At 44.7% G+C, this 17,728-nt stretch overlaps 1 protein-coding gene across 1 annotated transcript; it reads right to left on the bottom strand.

Annotated features, from left to right (window-relative positions):
• Window positions 1-1,247: 1,247 nt before the first annotated feature.
• On the bottom strand, window positions 1,248-15,021 carry LOC128727435 (germinal center kinase 1). Its single transcript, XM_053821350.1, has 9 exons — window positions 14,302-15,021; window positions 9,054-9,149; window positions 8,504-8,632; window positions 5,080-5,589; window positions 4,861-5,006; window positions 4,578-4,776; window positions 3,863-4,498; window positions 3,609-3,781; window positions 1,248-1,290 (listed from the first exon to the last, which is right to left on the bottom strand). The coding sequence occupies exons 1-9, from the start codon at window positions 15,019-15,021 to the stop codon at window positions 1,248-1,250; spliced, it is 2,652 nt and encodes an 883-aa protein (XP_053677325.1).
• Window positions 15,022-17,728: the final 2,707 nt, after the last annotated feature.

Below are 17,728 nucleotides of genomic sequence, written 5' to 3'. Positions count from 1 at the left end.
GAGCGGCATTTTTCCTTCCTGATCGCCAAAAACCTACTGCTGGCCTGCAATCTATACAACTTTTATGTGTTCCGTTTCCGGTTCCTTCGCAAGCGCAGGTGATTTGTAAGGAGTCGGATGTTTTAATTGATAAAGCTATCACACCCCACGCACGTGTACCGCCCCCGGGTGTCCTTCAGTGCGGCAACATTGGCTCCATTTACGTGTGTGTGGTTTTTTTTTCAGTGTGTCTTGTTGGGGTTTATAGTGTGTGCTGGAGCGAGTTTTGTGTAACACTTTCAGTCGAATCAGAATTTTTTGTCTTGTTTTGGTATACAGGCCCCATATCCCGGTGGCCCAAAACGGAACCACCACAACGCGCCACAGTAATTTTATACGTGAATTTATTCGTTTATTTTTTTTTTAAGTCCATTACACACAAACACACGCCCCCATCATCGAAGTGCCTGATCGATGGAGAACGTTGCGAGCGGTTGGAGGGGGATTAATTGTTTTAAAATAATTTTAGCATGCCACCCTCGGTTGGAGCACATACAAACACATTTCTTTTCATGATTTACCTCCTAACGTGCGCTTACTAGCAGCTACGTCTCGCATGTGGCGTACAGTAGCCCTTTTGTTTTTGCTTTGTTTCCGTTAGGCTATTCTCAGTGATCGCAACTACGTAATGACTTCATTCAGAGGAAGAATCCTTTTGCCCGTGGAAACACTGCCTACATGCATGCGTAGTACACAAAACGCTGTTGTGGAACTTGTGTTCATTCTTACATTCTACCTAGCTACTATCTAGCTGCTGCTCCGTCAGCTTTTTTTGCATTCCTGCGAAACTCTTCGCTCACGCGCACCCTTCCATTCCGTATGGCTGATCGTCAGCTGATAAAGAAAGCAAAACAAAAAAAAAACACAGGAACTAACGGGGAAACAGTACACAAAACTCCCACCGGTTGCATCAACCGCAGTCGATGACTAGTTTGGGGCAACACAAACGACAGCGAAAAGACCGGGGTCAACATAGGCCGCCGCAAATCAATCATCAATTGGAGGCAGTTAATTATTATCCTTTTTTTTCTTCCTCTCCGGGCAAAGAAGATGCCGAACTTTAGCGAACAAAACGAAACAAAATATATGGGCAACAAACGAGAAGAGCGAGAAATATGGGGAGGATGTTGTGTGTATCGAATTTTGATTTCATAGAAATTAGAGCGACCATAGAACACCGGGGCACAGAAAAGCCAACAAAACGCGCACTAGTATAGGACAGTCATCTTGGAGGAGTTACCGGAAGCTCGGCTATGGAAGAGAGAGAGAGAGAGAGAGAAAAAGAGTAAAGAGGCGAAAAATAGGGATTTATAACAAATCTGAACAACCTTCATTGGAGCAGCTAATGCTAATGAAATTGTAAATCTCGTTCACTTTTGCTTACGATAGTTCAGTGCGGATCGTTAGAGTGTAGTTAAAGGAAGGTGTAATGTGGTGTAAGGATTTTGCAGATCAAGTATACTACCCACAGAGAGAAAGAAAATTCCGTTTGAATAAAGGTAAAAGTCACTTAAACCCAATAATTTAAAGGTGTCCTTTGAGCAAGATGCACCGCCACGGGAACAAGATGTTCGTTAGATGCACAAACTAAAAATGTACACAACTTGCAAAAGGTATTAGTATTCATCTCATTTGTATCAGAGGCTGCTGAACGTCACCTGCACACGGGCAACAATGGGAAATGGGAGCACCAGCTAAAGGGATTAATATACACAAAACCGCTGATAGGTACACGTACTTGGGTTGGTGGAATTGTTTAAAATATAACAGTTCAATTACAAAAACAAAAAAAAACATTTACATATATGTACAGGTTTCATTTCACATCTTCCAAACTACAGTTTCAGTGGCGCAGTAACTAGAAAACACAACGCAACAAATCCAGACTCCGAACTAAGACGAGGATGCGTAAACTATTGGCGTGTGTTATTTGCTTACACCTTATCGTGAGAATTTAGTACACATCGCTCGCGTTAGTCATTCCTACGGATTTCTTTCCATAATACAGAGTTGCTTAGTAGGAATTCTTATTCTTCCATCTATCTATTTTTGCTTTTTTCTCCCTCTCTCTCTCTGTCTTTCTGTCTGTCTCTCGTTTGAATTAGCAAATATGTGGTAAATATTGTCATAAAACTTCACACAGTTGTTGAAGCAGTACAGTTCAACGAGTTAGCAAACATTCGCTTTACGTGGTACGATTACTCTTCTGCAATCCTTCCGGTTCACCCCTGGAACCGACCGTGTTAATGTCCTGAAAATTAACGAGCTACGAAATGTGAACCGCGCACTGACATATTTCATATTGTGTGTGTGTATATATGTATATATATTTATGTTTTGTTTTTATTTGCATACCATAACATAGTTTTAGAATTGTCACTTAAATAGGCTAAACGTTTCACCACTGCAGTATATGGTACTTTTTTGCAATCATTGTATAGTGTGTTCGGTATTTTAATTACCGCTGCCCTATCAATAGGAAGCGCACCAAATCTGCATCAAATGAAATTCAAAACAACATTCTAAATTGCATCTATCAATACGTGTTCAACTGATGTTTACCTCCCATTGCTGTAGAAATGTTGTGGCTGTTACTTTTGCGTGAAACAAACAAAAACGAAGAAAAAAAAAATAACTCAACAACAAAACATGTGAAGAACATAAACACCTTTTCAGAGAGGCTAGATTTAGTTATACTTAGGGACGTCTTAATTCAAAATGTATTAACTTGATCGACAGATTGGTATGAGTCTAGCGTTTCGGCGTTCAAAACCAAAAAAAAAGGGGAGCTGAAACCGAGAACTATGACTGTGTGTTGTAGCCACACTGACGGCGGATCTATTCTGATTGTGAGCAACATGGCTTTGCGGCATTTTTTTTATATCTGCTACAAACAAAAGATAACACTTTTTACTGCTCTATCGCTTAATTCGGGATTCACTGAAAGGAGACGAAAAAGTGGGAAAACTCATTGGAATTGGAACTATACACATGCACTGCCATATCCTTTTGCCGTAGTTTAGAGCAATCCGAATGGGTTGATGCATTTTCCACATTCAATTGTTTACCATATTCCACTTGATGGGGTTAGGGATGACAAAAACAAAATTAACATTAAATTAGTGACCTTTTCGCCTAACAAACTGTGGCCGGTGGTAAATGTATCAGTTAACCCTCTCCACACTCAAAAGGATCGCACAGCTCTTTTAATCATCCCATCAGTGTATTGTACTATGGAGAATACTATGAGTTGATGTGCAGGTAAATAAAACCGGAACCGGAAACCAAAAGTTGTCGGCAAAATAGAGAGAGAGAGTGAGAGAGAAGAGGAGATAGGGGGGGGGGGTGGTTTGACAAAGTAATTTATCGAGCGAAATCGATCTATGAACAAACAAGTACGGATTAGAGTTTGTGTACAGTGTATATATAAGAATAAAATATTTTAAATACTAGTAACAAACGAACGATTTCGCACTAGAAAACTATTCCATCACCATTGTATCCACACCAATCGCGCACGTCCGGATAGGGATAGTGGTGCTCCGCGAGCGCAGTGGAACAGAACCTACCGTGTCACTTTATCTATAAGCGTATTGATTCGCGTCTCGGAGAAACCGGGGACGAGCTTGTGGATGATTTCCTTCACGAACAGATCACTCACACCCGGACTACTCCGTTCGGCGCTTTCGAAGGCTAGCCGCAGGTCTCCCATGTCTGAGCCGCTGTTGTAATTTCTCTGCATCTAAAAAAAAAACAAAAGGACAATCATTAGAATTTGCCACCGGTAAAAGCACGCTGCTGAGTTGCAGCACCAATCTCTCACCTCAGATAGCAGGGGGAAGATGATCGCCTTAAGACAACCGCTGCTCGCCGTACTTGCCACCGTCGACGAGGATCGACTCGAGCTTTTACTGGAGTTATTATTTACACTCGTAATACTGTTGGTACGCGGGTTGCCGTTGGTGTTGTTGTGGCTCGGAGAGTCCCGTTCGCGTCGCAAACTGCTGCTGCGTTTCTCGTGTTCGCTGCCCGATCCGCCCAAACTGTCGGAGGCGATAATTTTGCGCTCCTTGTTATCACGATCCTTTTCCCGGTGGTCACGCTCTATCCGTTCGCGGTGATCTCGATCCCTTTCGCGATCCCGCTCCCGTTCCCGTTCTCGTTCGCGATCGCGTTCCCGCTCCCGGTCTCGTTCCCGTTCGCGATCGCGCTCGCGTTCTCGCTCCTTTTCGCGATCCTTTTCCCATTCCGCTTCACGCTCCAGCCGGTGCTCGCGCTGCTGCCGTTCTAAGCTCGCTTCCTTTTCCTTTTGCAGCTGCATGGCGGAGATTTGATTTTGCAGGTCGCGCTCCTTCCGCGAATCCACTATCATTGGGCTGGTGTTGCTGTTGTTGGTGGCATTGTTGGCTGCAATCAGCGTCGACGAGGACTGATGCGATGGCGATGAGGACGTTCGTGGCTGTAACGAAACACAGCAGGTTAGCTGCTATCATCCAGCCTCTCGCGCTTGCTGGTTTGCCATGGGCACCCATGTTTACCTGACTCGTTTTGTGTTGGTTCAAATTGTAATCCCTATCCCGGTTCGAGCTGACTCCACCGACGTTGCTGGTGCCGTTGTGTTTCACCGGCGATCCTAGCGGGTCTTCCATCACATTTTTATTAAAGTTGTTAAAATTCATTCCCTTCACCGTCATAATCCACGGTTCATCTAGATCACTATCCTGCTTCGAATCCTCACTGCAATGGAAACGACAAAACGAGCTCAATTATGAAATGCTCCCATACATGATTGATGCCGACGATCGATTCGATTCAACTTACGAGTCTGAATTTTCCGACTCCGTTTCGCTCTCTTCGCCCTTCTGAGACTTCCATTTCTTGTATCGATCGATCAAATCGATCAGGTATGAATTTTTCTTCGCCTTCTTAATGAACGGGAATTTAAGCAGCTCCTTCGCGGTTGGTCTCTGTGGAATAAGGAAACTCGTTAGAATAACACGCCAGTGTTGGCTGCAGGCAGACATGCCCACGCGGTCTTACATTTTCAGGATCTTTGTTTAGGCACGCTTCGACAAAATCTTTAAATGGCTTCGTGTAGCTACCGGTCAGCTGAGGTGGATTGTTCTTCGGAATGAGAAACAGCACCCGCATCGGGTGCAGCTCGGAATTGGGCGGTTCACCCTTTGCCAGCTCGATTGCGGTAATACCTAACGACCAAATGTCGGCTTTGGAGTCGTACATGGACTGCTTGATTACTTCCGGTGCCATCCAGAACGGTGTTCCGACGAATGTGTTCCGCTTGCTCGTGGTATTCGTGAGCTGGCCTGCGACACCGAAATCGGCCAGCTTGACGTCACCTAGCTCGCTCAGCAACACGTTCGCCGCCTTGATGTCTCGGTGCAGCTTGCGCTCGGAGTGCAGGTAGTCCAGACCCTTGAGCACCTCGCGCAAAATGATGGCGATGTGCATCTCCTCGAAGAGGCCCGCTTTCATGAGGTCTAGGGCGGACCCGCCTCCGAGGTACTCCATGATGATCCATAGCTTAGTGCCCTGCAACAAATAAAAAGCAATCATTTTAGCTGAACTGTAGTTTCTCAAAAAAAAACATAATAAGAGCATAGTGATTAGGGTGATCAGAAAAAACGAAAATTCATTTAAAAAAATGTGTTGAATGGTTTTTTCCATCCAAATGTTCAGCTGCCACGTTGTGAAGGAATTTCTTGAGCAAAGTATCCGTCTGATCCAGTCAAATGGAACCGTTCGATAGACGGTACACAATGCATAATGCATTCTACTTGCAACAGCATCAAAAACCCTTTCTCCCTGCGTATAGAGCATACGTGCCCGTGGCCCGTATCTTCCAACCGGATGCAACCCCCTTTCTTATTCGCATCCTATATTGCACAGTGAGGCGGAAAATTTAGTTCATTGTTCCCCGATCGCCAGCCATATGCATATGCATGCAATTGAGGAGGCCGGTATGTCGGCAACAGACAGACAGACAGCCAGGCAGGCAGAGAAATATCTTTCGCTTTTCGCTGGCAATGAAACGGAAACTTCCACTATCTGCCATGAAAGGGGAAAGTGGCAAAAAAAAACACATCAAAAAAAGCGATACAATCGATACAAGCAACAAATGCTATCGTATCGCAGAAACCAATTGAAGAAAATGAGTTTTGAATGAGCAAAAAGATGTACATCGAAGCGGATCTCGGGGGCATACTCGTAGCGGGTCCAGTCCAGCACAAAGGAACATAATTAATACAAAGAGTGGGGTGTTGTTGGGTGACCGTACAAAAGAACTGTATCAATTTTACGATAAATTGCAATATACTCGATTACTAATTTCAAACATCAATTTGACATGGCTTCTGATTGAAAATGGGAAAAATTTAAGTACAAAAAAAAACTGCATTCCTTACCAGAACCAGATGTTTCATTTCCAACGGACAGAATATCGATGCGAATTTTCAAACCACCATGCCACAATAATTTGTGTCACAAAAGTAAAAAAAAAATACCGCAATGGTGTACACCAGCGTGGTACGCGCAAAGCGATTTCACGCTGCCCTCCCCATATAGAAGCTCACATGCAAAAGGCTCAAAGTGAATAAATTTAATCAAAAAAGAAAAATCTGCACCACTCGTGACGGTTGTTTAGCGTCGACCCCATTGGTGCCATACTGGGACGCGGCGTAGGCAATCAACAGGCGTAGCATATTGAAGCCGATGTATGAGTCATAGCGTTCCTAACGTTTCCCTCGGGGTGATCGTGGAGAATTGGTGACACAGAATGGTTTGGCAGCAACAGCACCCTACCCTGTTTATGGGCCACAAGTACGGATTTGCGGTCGTTATTAAAACAAACACGCACTGCACGCTGACGCGCTACTAAGGGTTCCCCGTTGTCCGGTAGTACTGATTTAGATAAAAGCCGATTTCACTCCGCGATGGGGAGGGATTCAGTACGCGGATGAAGACACTTAAAGCTGACACCACAAAACACGCAATATTGCCCCCTTTCAAATCGGCAACATCAACCCCCAACAGTCGTTCTCTGTGTGTGCCCTCCTACTAATTATCCACCAGCGTTACCATGTGCAATTGAAGCTGAGTCAACGAGAAGAACGCTTAGAATGGAGAGAATACAGAATCGCTGCTAAAGCTCATCGGTGTCAAGAGGAGGGCACATTTTTAATTGACATTCATCTCGCGGCGCCGTCGGGTCGAGATGATGGATTAGAGAGAGCACATTCTGGGGCACAAAAAAAAAAGACCAAAGAAACGGGTTGTTTGGGACTTCAAGTTCACGTTCTACGCTTTCTGCTCCGTTTGCATCGACAATCAGCTACGCTGGTTGAATGGACATCAAACAAATCGGACGAGGTAAAGTAGCGAAGTCTTGCGTTGCTTTAAAATTTCCCATCAGCTGCACTCTAACAGAAACGTGAGTAGGGTATACAAATTATTTTGCTATTTCTGAACTCTGTTTGTATGCACTCTCCCAACACAACATGGTATTATGCGTAAATGTAACCACAGAAGGCAGTCAATTTCACCAGAAATACTAAACATTTTCCAATGGTTTTTTATACTCCTATACCATTCCCATACAATTATGGCAACTATTCTCATAGTGAGATAAAAAAGGCATAAATTGCTGCTAATAATCCCTAATTAATTATGTTTATCATACTTCCTACCATTCACAAATAAATATCAAGAAATAGATTAAGCCGCCTATGATATCAATAAACAATTGTTACGTTGAAGTTAAAATAAACAAATATGCGAATTCCAGTTCGATTCAAATCTCAATTCGCAATGACGCCGTATAAGCAAGTATCTAAGTAACTAAGTATAATTCCTCTCATGTGTAGGAAGTCCGTCAAACGGCCCTAAGGAGAGGCGAGCAAAGCAAATAAAATCAACATGTCAAATCAATCGCACCATCCCAACGCCGGAAAAGCATTTCAAATTAGCAATTTCAAATACAACCGCGAATGCAAGCCATAACGAGGGTGCTTATCGGAGGGTTTGCTATGCTAATTCCCATGTCCAGATGCGGAGGTATTTGTTTGTCTACCGATGGACAGCAACCACTCGGGTTAACCAGGAATAGCGTGGAACGTAGTATTTTGTACGGTCGTCTTCAACGAGATCCGGTAGGCTAAAGTTGCTTCTTCGTTTTGAAAGACGAAGCGATGGTTTGCTCATATATGACATCTTGAAACTGATTAGATCGCTATCACCCCATCGTTGACGTCATTCAAATGCGCGATCGAAAACCACGACAGGCAGAGAGTAGAATGACACATATGTTATTCGTATGTTGACATAAGTCACCGTGTAACCGTAAGAAGATGAAAGAAATTGTTTGCAATCATGATACTTAAACAATTTAGTACTAACTATAAAATTTATGCTCATTTGCACAAACGCTTAATAGACTTATAACACTTACCTTCAAGTATGAACCGAAGTACTTGGTGACAAACGGTGAATCACACTGTGATAGCACCATGATTTCCTGCTGAATATCCTCGATTTCATCTTCCGCTTCTTCGAGATCGATGATCTTAATTGCAACCACCTATTGAGTGGACAAAATAGAACATATACAAAAACGGAGACGATTTAGCAAATGTCAGTCGGGACAAGACTGTGCTTCGTTTCCAAAGCTAACAAAGATTTCAACGTCGTTAAAATATCAGCCTGGAGCTATAGTTGACCCCACCAACTAAGCGCACAATGTCAGACTCTTCGCGCTGAGCGATAGTTGAAATAAATTTACTGTTTCCCACCTTATCCGACGACTCCGGGAGCTTCGAATGAGTCGCATTCGAGTTCCACCGAGTGCAGCAAACAAAGGCAAATAAATGGTGGTAAGGTATTTATCACCAACTAACTTCCGCCAGACAAATGGAAAGCCAGCCCACGTGTCGGAAAAGCGACAGGATGATACCCCCAATCTTCATCCCGTTTTACAGAGTTCACGTGTCCTCTTCACTTACCTGCTGTGTTCGGTTGTCAACACCTTTAAATACTTCACCAAAGGATCCTTTACCGATTCGTTCCTGCTTTGTGAAGATAAGCTCCGGGTCGACTTTCTGCGGGTGAGAAGAGCAAAACGGAAATAGGATATTAGGACCCGCTGTCAACAGATTCAGGCTCCCTCACTAGTCACTGACCCACTTGGAAAGCCACACGGCTCTCGTCTGTTTGGGGCGTGGAACCGTTGTCGTACGTAACTACATGAATCAATGCTAAACTCTTTGGGCAAACAACAGCGAAAGGACTAGCAGTGGTGCACAAATTAAATTCTTTGTCGCGTGCCAGCCGTAGTGTGTGATTTAATTAAAAACTTTTCAATTTAAAATTGATTCGTTTAACCGAGAGGAGTTACGAAGGAAACACGATATAGAGCGATACATGAAATCCTAGCGCCACTTTTATTATTGCAATAGTTACAAAAGTATAACAATTGGAAGGAAAAGGAAACAAAACTTTGCTGTAGTGTTAACTTTTTCTGTAGTGTTAGCTTTCCACTGCATTTGATTAAATAACCTTTACGTAGAACAGATCCAGCAGCATGCATTTTCTTGTATTATTCCAACGATAGTCACAAACCACATATACTTTAAGTTATATCAAAGCGATTTTACTTTTATTTTAATATCTATACAATGTCGCAAAACAAGGTTTTTGTAAAATTTTATTAACAGAACTGTCTAAATAGTGTCAGTAAAAAAGAAAAGATTCACTCATAGAAAATAAACAAAAACAACCAACTGGACAATCAGACTAAGACTAAGAAAAATTCATAACCCTTGGAAACAAAAGGTTTAAAATATGAATAATAGACGTTGACACTCGTGCCATCCTTAAACGTTCAACCGATAGAAAGGTTTTAGAATGCAAATGCTTCCAACTGTTATACCAGCGTCAATGATTAAAAAAAAACGAAGAGCTATCATTTGTTCGACCTTACGCTTTCTGATACGTTAGTAGGTGCAGCACTGGGAATGATCAAATGTAGGAGTACTAGTAGTTTCTACGGTTCAATAGCCATCCATTTTCTTCCCTCTTAAGCCTCGCAGTCACCCATGAACGCTGACGCTTGTGCCTCTCATCGTTGCCATTAGGGGCGCCAAGAAATTGCCAGGAACAAAACGGGCACGAAAATGAAAGTTAAATTACACTTAATGGGTGTGCGACCGAGGCTCGAAGATCGACTTCACATTACTCAGCCTAGCCCTAGCTTTGTCTCGCTCTGGCCCATCGTCAAATGGGCGATATTGCGCGGAATGAAACGTGCTGGAACGGATCAGAAATTTAGTTTTGACATAAACCGCGATTCGTGGTCGTCCGAATCCTTCCGTACGCTTCTCTCTTACCTTTTGCAAAAGTTGTTGCATGTACGCAGAGGGAAAGACACAAATTAAACCACAAGCCAGTGTTGGAGTTGGAGAGCGGAAAAACAATAGAGTTGTATAAAATCAATGCTTCCTAAGGAGTGGCAAAAGTCTAGCGTTGCGTGCTTTACATATATGCCCCCGCTTCACTTTCCTGGCCGTCGTTACAGGGCGACCATCGGTGCTGCAGTTGTCGAAGCATGCAATTACCATGCAAGTCCCTACCGCCTTTGAAAATTGCACAAGCCAATCATACTTCGCAGGCGTGACATCTTGGTTACGTTTCTGCTATAGGACGTTTCATTTTTCCCTCGTTTCATTCGGTCAATACACGGCTGACTCATACTCAGCATTAAACCGCTTAATGTCGTACGCTGTAGCATAACTTATTTGTGTCAGCAGTGCTGTTAGGTAATCGCACTGGAAGTAGATGCCCGCAGGGTGCAGTTCCACTCCAACGGATGACCAGGAATTGTCTCTGGGACGCACCGATCGGGAACCCTTTCACCGTTCAAGGTTTAAGCGTTTTGTTCAACTGGCCTGGCTAAGGATAGCGATCAAACTGCTTATTGTAAGTAGCGCATTGTACGCTCACTTCACCGCTTACCCACAACGACCGTAGTACTGTCCATGCCATTATATCTTCGAAACCAAAATTTCGTACCGTGCCCCCGTTAACTGTGTCAAGGTGCGGTAGAAGAAAAAGTCAACATTGCGGCACACCTCGGGTATGGGTATGGCGAGGGAGGAAGGGATAGACTAAACATAAGTTGCCACATAAGGAAGGAGAACAGACACGGATTCTTCGACAAATGCCACAGCCACCGCCACCGCCGCCGACTTTTGTCGTGTTCTTCACGATCGTGTTTCACACCAAACCCGCGGTCGGAGGCGAAACAAAAGTGTCTTGGGCTATCTTATCGTGTCACTCTACCGAGCCACCAATTACATTACGTTTCATCACCACCCACCAACCCAGGCAATAGGAGAAAAAAAAAACATCGCCTTACGGGGAAGTAATTCAAACCGTGATAAAATGCTACCACCGATAGCATCGGAATGTGGGAGTGACGTCTCATCGACACCCTGGAGCTGGATTCGCCCTTGGGGCTCTGTTGCGCTCCTTTAAGTTCATTTTCTGATGATTTCTTTATCTATACCGGGGTGTTTTGGCAAAAGCGAGCAAAAAAAATAAACAATTTACAGATTGATCTCTTAGTAGATAATAATTGTTTCCGGCTTTATTCGCTATCAAAACAAGTTGTAATGATTTGTATATCGTTACAAGCGATAGGAATTCTAGGAATCAGGCAGGGTGAGAAGTGTAAATAAGAAATTCCTCACATAATTAAAAGAAGATACAGATAATCTTATCAAAGCAAAACAATAAAATAAAACATAATTGAGATATAAAACGTTTAAAACTTATTATAAGTTGATCAGAAAAGATAGATAATTCTGATGTAATATTAGAAGAAAAAAATCAAATGAACTTTGTTTAGATTCCTGTAAAGAATTATTACGCTCGTTTTGATTGAAAGAATACAAAAGCAAAATCCTTTCCCTGCCGGGATCAATAACAATGATTGTTGCAAACCTTTGCAAACGCCAGCTCCCAACCGTTTAAATAACCTTTAGCAATGGATGATATTCACATCGCCTCATCCTTGCTGGCTTGGCCCATCGATTTTAGCTTGCAATAGAAAACACATCGCCTTCCCGGGAAGCAGCCATTTTCCGCAGCACACCGCGTAACGGCATCGTCGTAACGATCGAATTGAACGAAAGAAGAAAAAAAAACAACATAAAACCGGCACCGGCAGCAGCGGCGATTAGCGGGCATGCTTCCGAATCGGAGCTCAATCGTAAAATCATGATCCGTACGAATGAGTCGCGGTTCCCAATCGGATCTCCGGCGTCGCGCGACACCAGTGAAAACCCTCCTCCGCATTACTTTGAAGGTTTGTGTGTCTGTAAAGATAAATACCTTCGCATACCGGGGGCCGGGCCGGGCCGGGGGCCGGTTTGGATCGAAAAATAATGCCAAAAGAGAGAAATAATGATGAAATCCTCCGTTAGCATAATGTTCGCCCTGGAAGGAACATGAAATGGAAAATCACAACTTTCGATACATCGTACGGCGCGCTTCTCCGCCTCTCGATCGTTGTGCCCCACTGATTTCCTTCAGCCACCGGCCTCTGCTTCAGGCTTTCCACCCCGAAAGGGAAAGGCGTCGACGAGCGCCGGAGCGGACGAAAAGTGAAATCCGTCGTGTTTGGAGTTTTGCGTTTTTAGACAATATTAGACATAACTTCTCTCCCGCTCGCTCCGCTAACGAAAGTTTACCGATTTCCGATGCAAGGGTGACTTGGGAGAAAGAGAGAGAGAGAGCGAGAGAGAGAGAGAAAGAGAAAAACCCAAAGAATGCATCGCCATGTAAAAGAAAGCATCGATAAACGTGGCGCGCATGAAACAAAGCGCGCGGGGTGAACGAAAAAAAAACTAAAAACATGAAAAAGGCCACCCTCTTTTTCCAGTGAAAACTCCAATTAAAGCCACCAACTCCGCTCGCAGACGGTGGGCACAAAACGTTTAACACATTTCGATGTGCACAGTTGGCTACTGGTTTTTGGCTCAGTAGGGAATGAACGATTAGAAAATTATACACTTTAAAAGTACCATTAATGTGAAGCACTAATTAGTACCCATTTTCCGGGGGTCAAAGCCGACAAAGCCGCGCAAGACGAAGGAGCCAACCTCCCAAAAAAGCGCATTAAGCTCACACGAACACACCCTTTTAGTGTGTCTTCCTTTTGCGGAAAATCCATTGCCCAATGCACACTAAACCACCAATGCACGGCTACGGCAATGCCGGCTTCAAACCAAAACCCCCACACTACGCCAATGCTAAAAGGGCAGATTGATATTGGAGGGATTTGATTATTCGATACCGAGATGACGAAACGACAGCTTCCCCGTGAAGGTCTTAACTTTCGAGAAGTCTCGACAACTTCCAATTCCATCGATCTCTCTCGCGGCTTGTCGTCGTCAGCTGCACACCAAAGTCGACGGTCGCGACCGAGCGAAACCATTCATTTGAGAATTGCAATAGCCTAGTAGGGGACGGCGTTCGTTCTGCACAAGACGACTCAAATTGTTCGCAAAAGGTTACGCGGAGGCAACAAATCAGCTGAGAAACGGGCCGAATCGAGATCTAGTTTTTCCAGCGATGTGGTAGAGTGGGCAATGTTATCCGTAGAAAAAAACCGCTCAGAAGCTAAGGTAAATAGAGCATTTTAATACGTCGTACTGTACGTTGAGTATTAACATTAACAGATTTTCATTGTAAATTCAATAAGTATTTTCTGTAATATTTTTATAAAATTGATGCCCATATAGACTCGGAGTAAACTAACTTCTTTGCCATTTATCGAATCTATATTTTGTCGCTTAACAAAATTTCATCACTATTTAAAATGAGATCAAATAAGAGTACCTTAGTACACCAAATGTACGTACGTCCACCCTGTCATTTGGTTTGTTTAACCTTAACATACAACCAATCAACATGCAAATAGACTTAAAAATTAACACTTTTGCTACTCGACCAGCTAGCTGCTACCCATTCGAAACCCCACTTAAACGCGATTCGTCTACCAGCAACAGCAGTTGGCCGATATTTCCACAGTCATCACTCGCTTTTTAGTGACCCTCGTTCACCAACGCCTTTAGTGGCCTCTGTTACTGCGTCCGAATTATGGCACGCCATCGAAGAACCGCGCACGCTTTCCAGATCCAATTAGTTAAGACGAAACGAAAAAAAAAAAACAAAAACCTTGCCACTCACCAGTTCTTCCGGTTGCTGTAACAACGCACGACCTCCACCAACACCTTCAACGCCGTGACCTACCGGCGATCGTGGACCCACACCATGCTGCTGATGATTTCCACCAGGCGCATGCATCGACAATGGCGGTGGCGATCGTCCATTACCGTTGCGGGTTTGATGTGGCACAAAGTTCGGTGGCAGCGAGTGCAACTGTGGACTACTGCTGCCACCATTGTGATGCCCATTGCTTAGCTCGTACATCGACAACGGTCTCGGAGGCTTATGTCCGTGATGACCCGCCACTTGATGGTGCTGCGATTGCTGCAAATGATGATGATGCTGTTGATGATGATGCCCATGCTGGTGCGCATGATGGTACCCATTGCCGTTGTAGTTGGCACTCGAGATCTCCGGAAAGGATGGAGCCTGTGAAAGAGGCTTCACGTCGTAGTGTTGATAGCGATTTGGGCCTCCATCAACACCCCGACTGCCGCCATTTCGCTCACCGACGCCATTTTGTGAGCTCGGATGGGGCAAACTGTACGAGTTCCGGTATCCCGGTTGATTCCAATGTGGGTTGTTGGGTAACGTGGCGGTCGAACCATTGCCAGGAACTCCTGCAGAACCACCGTACATGGTTGGAGGTTGATGATGATGGAGAGAATTGGGACCATGCTGCATCGCTGCCACGCCGATGTCTCTCCACATCTTGCGCGCTCGCTCCTCGTCGCGCTTCATGTACGCGGGTGGCAAAGCGCTTTCTGTGTAGGCTTCGACGATGGTTCGCCAAACACTTTCGCGCTTTCGAACGTGCTCTGATTACGGCAGGATCGAGCCTCATACAGCGCTCATGGTTCGGTACACCACGCTTGCCAATCGAAAGGGGATTCTAAGCACAACACTCGTCCTTGTGGGCACGATGATCGCACACAAGAATGTAATGTGAGCCTTCTGCCGTTGTCACTGCTTGGACTGTTGAATGCACACGAACGCACCTGTTGAATGCGCGTTTGTGAAGCGTAGAGATGATCGGCTCACTTCACCGCTTCATCTTCAAGGGCTCACTCACTCTCTCTCGCTTGTCGAGGTCTTTGGTATGTCACTGATATCAGCTGTCAGCAAACTTTACGCACCGTTTCACTGATTAGATTAGGTGGGGAAAAATACCGTTGGATTATGTGGAATAATAGTAGCGCAGGTGCATGCACGAGTAATCTATAGCGCGATGCATCGGGTGCATCTTGAGGTGGAGGATCGTGTATCCCAACTGTGCCGCCGTGCTGTTCTAACTTTTAGGCTTTGTTCTTCAGACTTTAGAGGAATGCTCCAAAGTCGCTAGCCCACTTGCGTCATTTTATCGAGCTGGAGTTACGCAAACTTAAAGCTTTCCGTCGTCGCCCTTTTACGCAGTGTCAATAGAGGTGGAGTTAAAGTATGATAACCAACGCAAACAAACAAATTTTAATTACCCTTATCGTACTATTTGAATGGTCTGATCTGGGGTTCCATAACTTAGTGTCTCCCTTATCACTAGAATTCGAGCCTATTCCCAAGACCCTTTTGTAACGCATACGATTCTTGACAACGATCACCTACACATTCCACCCTACCCACGTGAAGAACTAATTAAAACGAAGCATACCATCGTGGATTCGGACGAATAAGCGATTATTATGCGTGCAACTCGAAACAAGGTAATGAAATAAAATTGAAGAGAATAGTCTCCACAGCCTTCTGGTTGTTTTTGTAGCCTTCAGCAACATAGAAACAACTAACTCTAAGTCCAACAGTCCTCCAATTTGATCGAATGTCAACCGCTAATGATGATGAAGTGTTCGAACCGAACACATTCCATCCGCTGTAGCAGGTGAGCTCACGGCAGAAGGATTTCACTTCAAACCATTTTCCAAACGCACCGTGTGTTTTTCGTTGCTTGATTATATTTTTCCACATCGTTCCGGAGCTTCACACAAGTCTACGACTCAGTCAGCCACCTGGCGACCGACATCAATCAACAATCTGTGCCACGAAACAACGCACAACCCACAGACCTGATCAGCGGGAAGCGCACAGGCGGCGGCGAAACAGTTATAGATCAGATGTAATTAAACATCGGGCCTCTACCGAAAGTGCCCATGGTGCGAAGGAAACCCACGACGCTGGGCGATAAAATGGTTAAAAATCAATCAACCATATCGATCACTGCACAGGGCCAACCGAACGAAGCTCCCCAACAGGACAGGAGGCACCACATCATTTGGAGCACTTATACCCTGACGCACACAGACACACACACACACGAAAAGTCAAATTACAACTATTACAACGGTGGTGTGCAGCTAGGCAGCAACGTGACCACGCTGCTGCAACTGCGCTGTTGCTGAGCATCCATAAACAACGTACACACACACACACGCACATACACACGTACATGCCAACATAAACTAGCGCCAACAGCATAAGGCCTGACAAAGCCAACCGTGGAAAAGCGCGAAGAGCTTTAAACCGGGCGTTAACCGGAGATGCTCCACGCCACAGTGTGGTTGATTGATTTTACGGTCCAAGGAATAACTGGCCGCGGTTCTCCGTAGCCCATCAACCCACACAGACACACACACGCACATACACAGAAAAGGGCCACCAAATCCACCGCGTCCCTTTTCTCGTGCGATTGGAAGCTCGAAGTCTCGAAAACGGTGCGGCGGAATTATTGGGCTTTTTGCTTTGTGCCGGCACGGTTTGCTTCCAGCGGTTCGGTTCGGTTCGGTTCGGTGTTCAATATCTCTCGTTATGCATCAACCTCATTTCCATGATTAATAAATAAGGATGAAAATGATTGCTGGCAGGCGTTGTGCTGCGCCCTGGTGCCACCAAATGCGTGAGAACATTATGGGCATTTTCATCAATTTCGCTTGTAAATGGCCGGTTGGTGGTGAGATGTGGGTTCATCTTTCGTGACGCGGGAGTCGTGAATAATTCCATCGGATTTGCATAAACGATACTTGGGCGTGTCGGTCATCGAGAGCTAGACAAAATGTACGGGGGGGTGGTGTTTCATCAAACTTCGTCCTTCGTCGGGGTCGGGAAACGGGGAAAATTTAACGTACTTGCTGCTCGCCAATATTTAACGCCTCAAGAATACGAAACAGGCGCACGCTTAGCGCACGCTCGATCCGGAAGCAGATCTTTCCAGTCACGCCCGTTTTTCATTCTCAATATCAAATAAAGCAGCACAGCAGCACAGCAGCACGCGGCTGGTCTTTAGCTCCGGTGATTATGAGCTGATTTAAAATTAAAACAAACAGTCTCCAAACCGCCTTTTTCTCAGTGTGCTTGCCGAGCTGGCGGTGCAAAAAGATCAACCCGCTCATAAATAAATAATATTTTGCGTCCACTCTTTGCACCACTTTTAAGGCACATTTTCGATATTTCCCTCGCCAGCCAG

This window comes from Anopheles nili, chromosome 3 (assembly GCF_943737925.1).
Source record: "Anopheles nili chromosome 3, idAnoNiliSN_F5_01, whole genome shotgun sequence".
NCBI classification, from domain to species: Eukaryota; Metazoa; Arthropoda; class Insecta; order Diptera; family Culicidae; genus Anopheles; species Anopheles nili.
Note: the sequence above shows the minus strand (reverse complement) of the source record. Positions and strands in the feature narration are given on the sequence as shown.

Excerpts from the sequence above, each read along its gene's own strand:
- LOC128727435 (XM_053821350.1), bottom strand. The coding sequence starts at position 15,021 with ATGAAGCGCGACGAGGAGCGAGCGCGCAAGATGTGGAGAGACATCGGC. Across the intron at positions 5,590-8,503 it reads ACTTCGGTTCATACTTGAAG|GGCACTAAGCTATGGATCAT; the intron begins GTAAGTGTTATA and ends TATTTGTTGCAG. Across the intron at positions 4,777-4,860 it reads GAGTCGGAAAATTCAGACTC|TGAGGATTCGAAGCAGGATA; the intron begins GTAAGTTGAATC and ends TTTCCATTGCAG.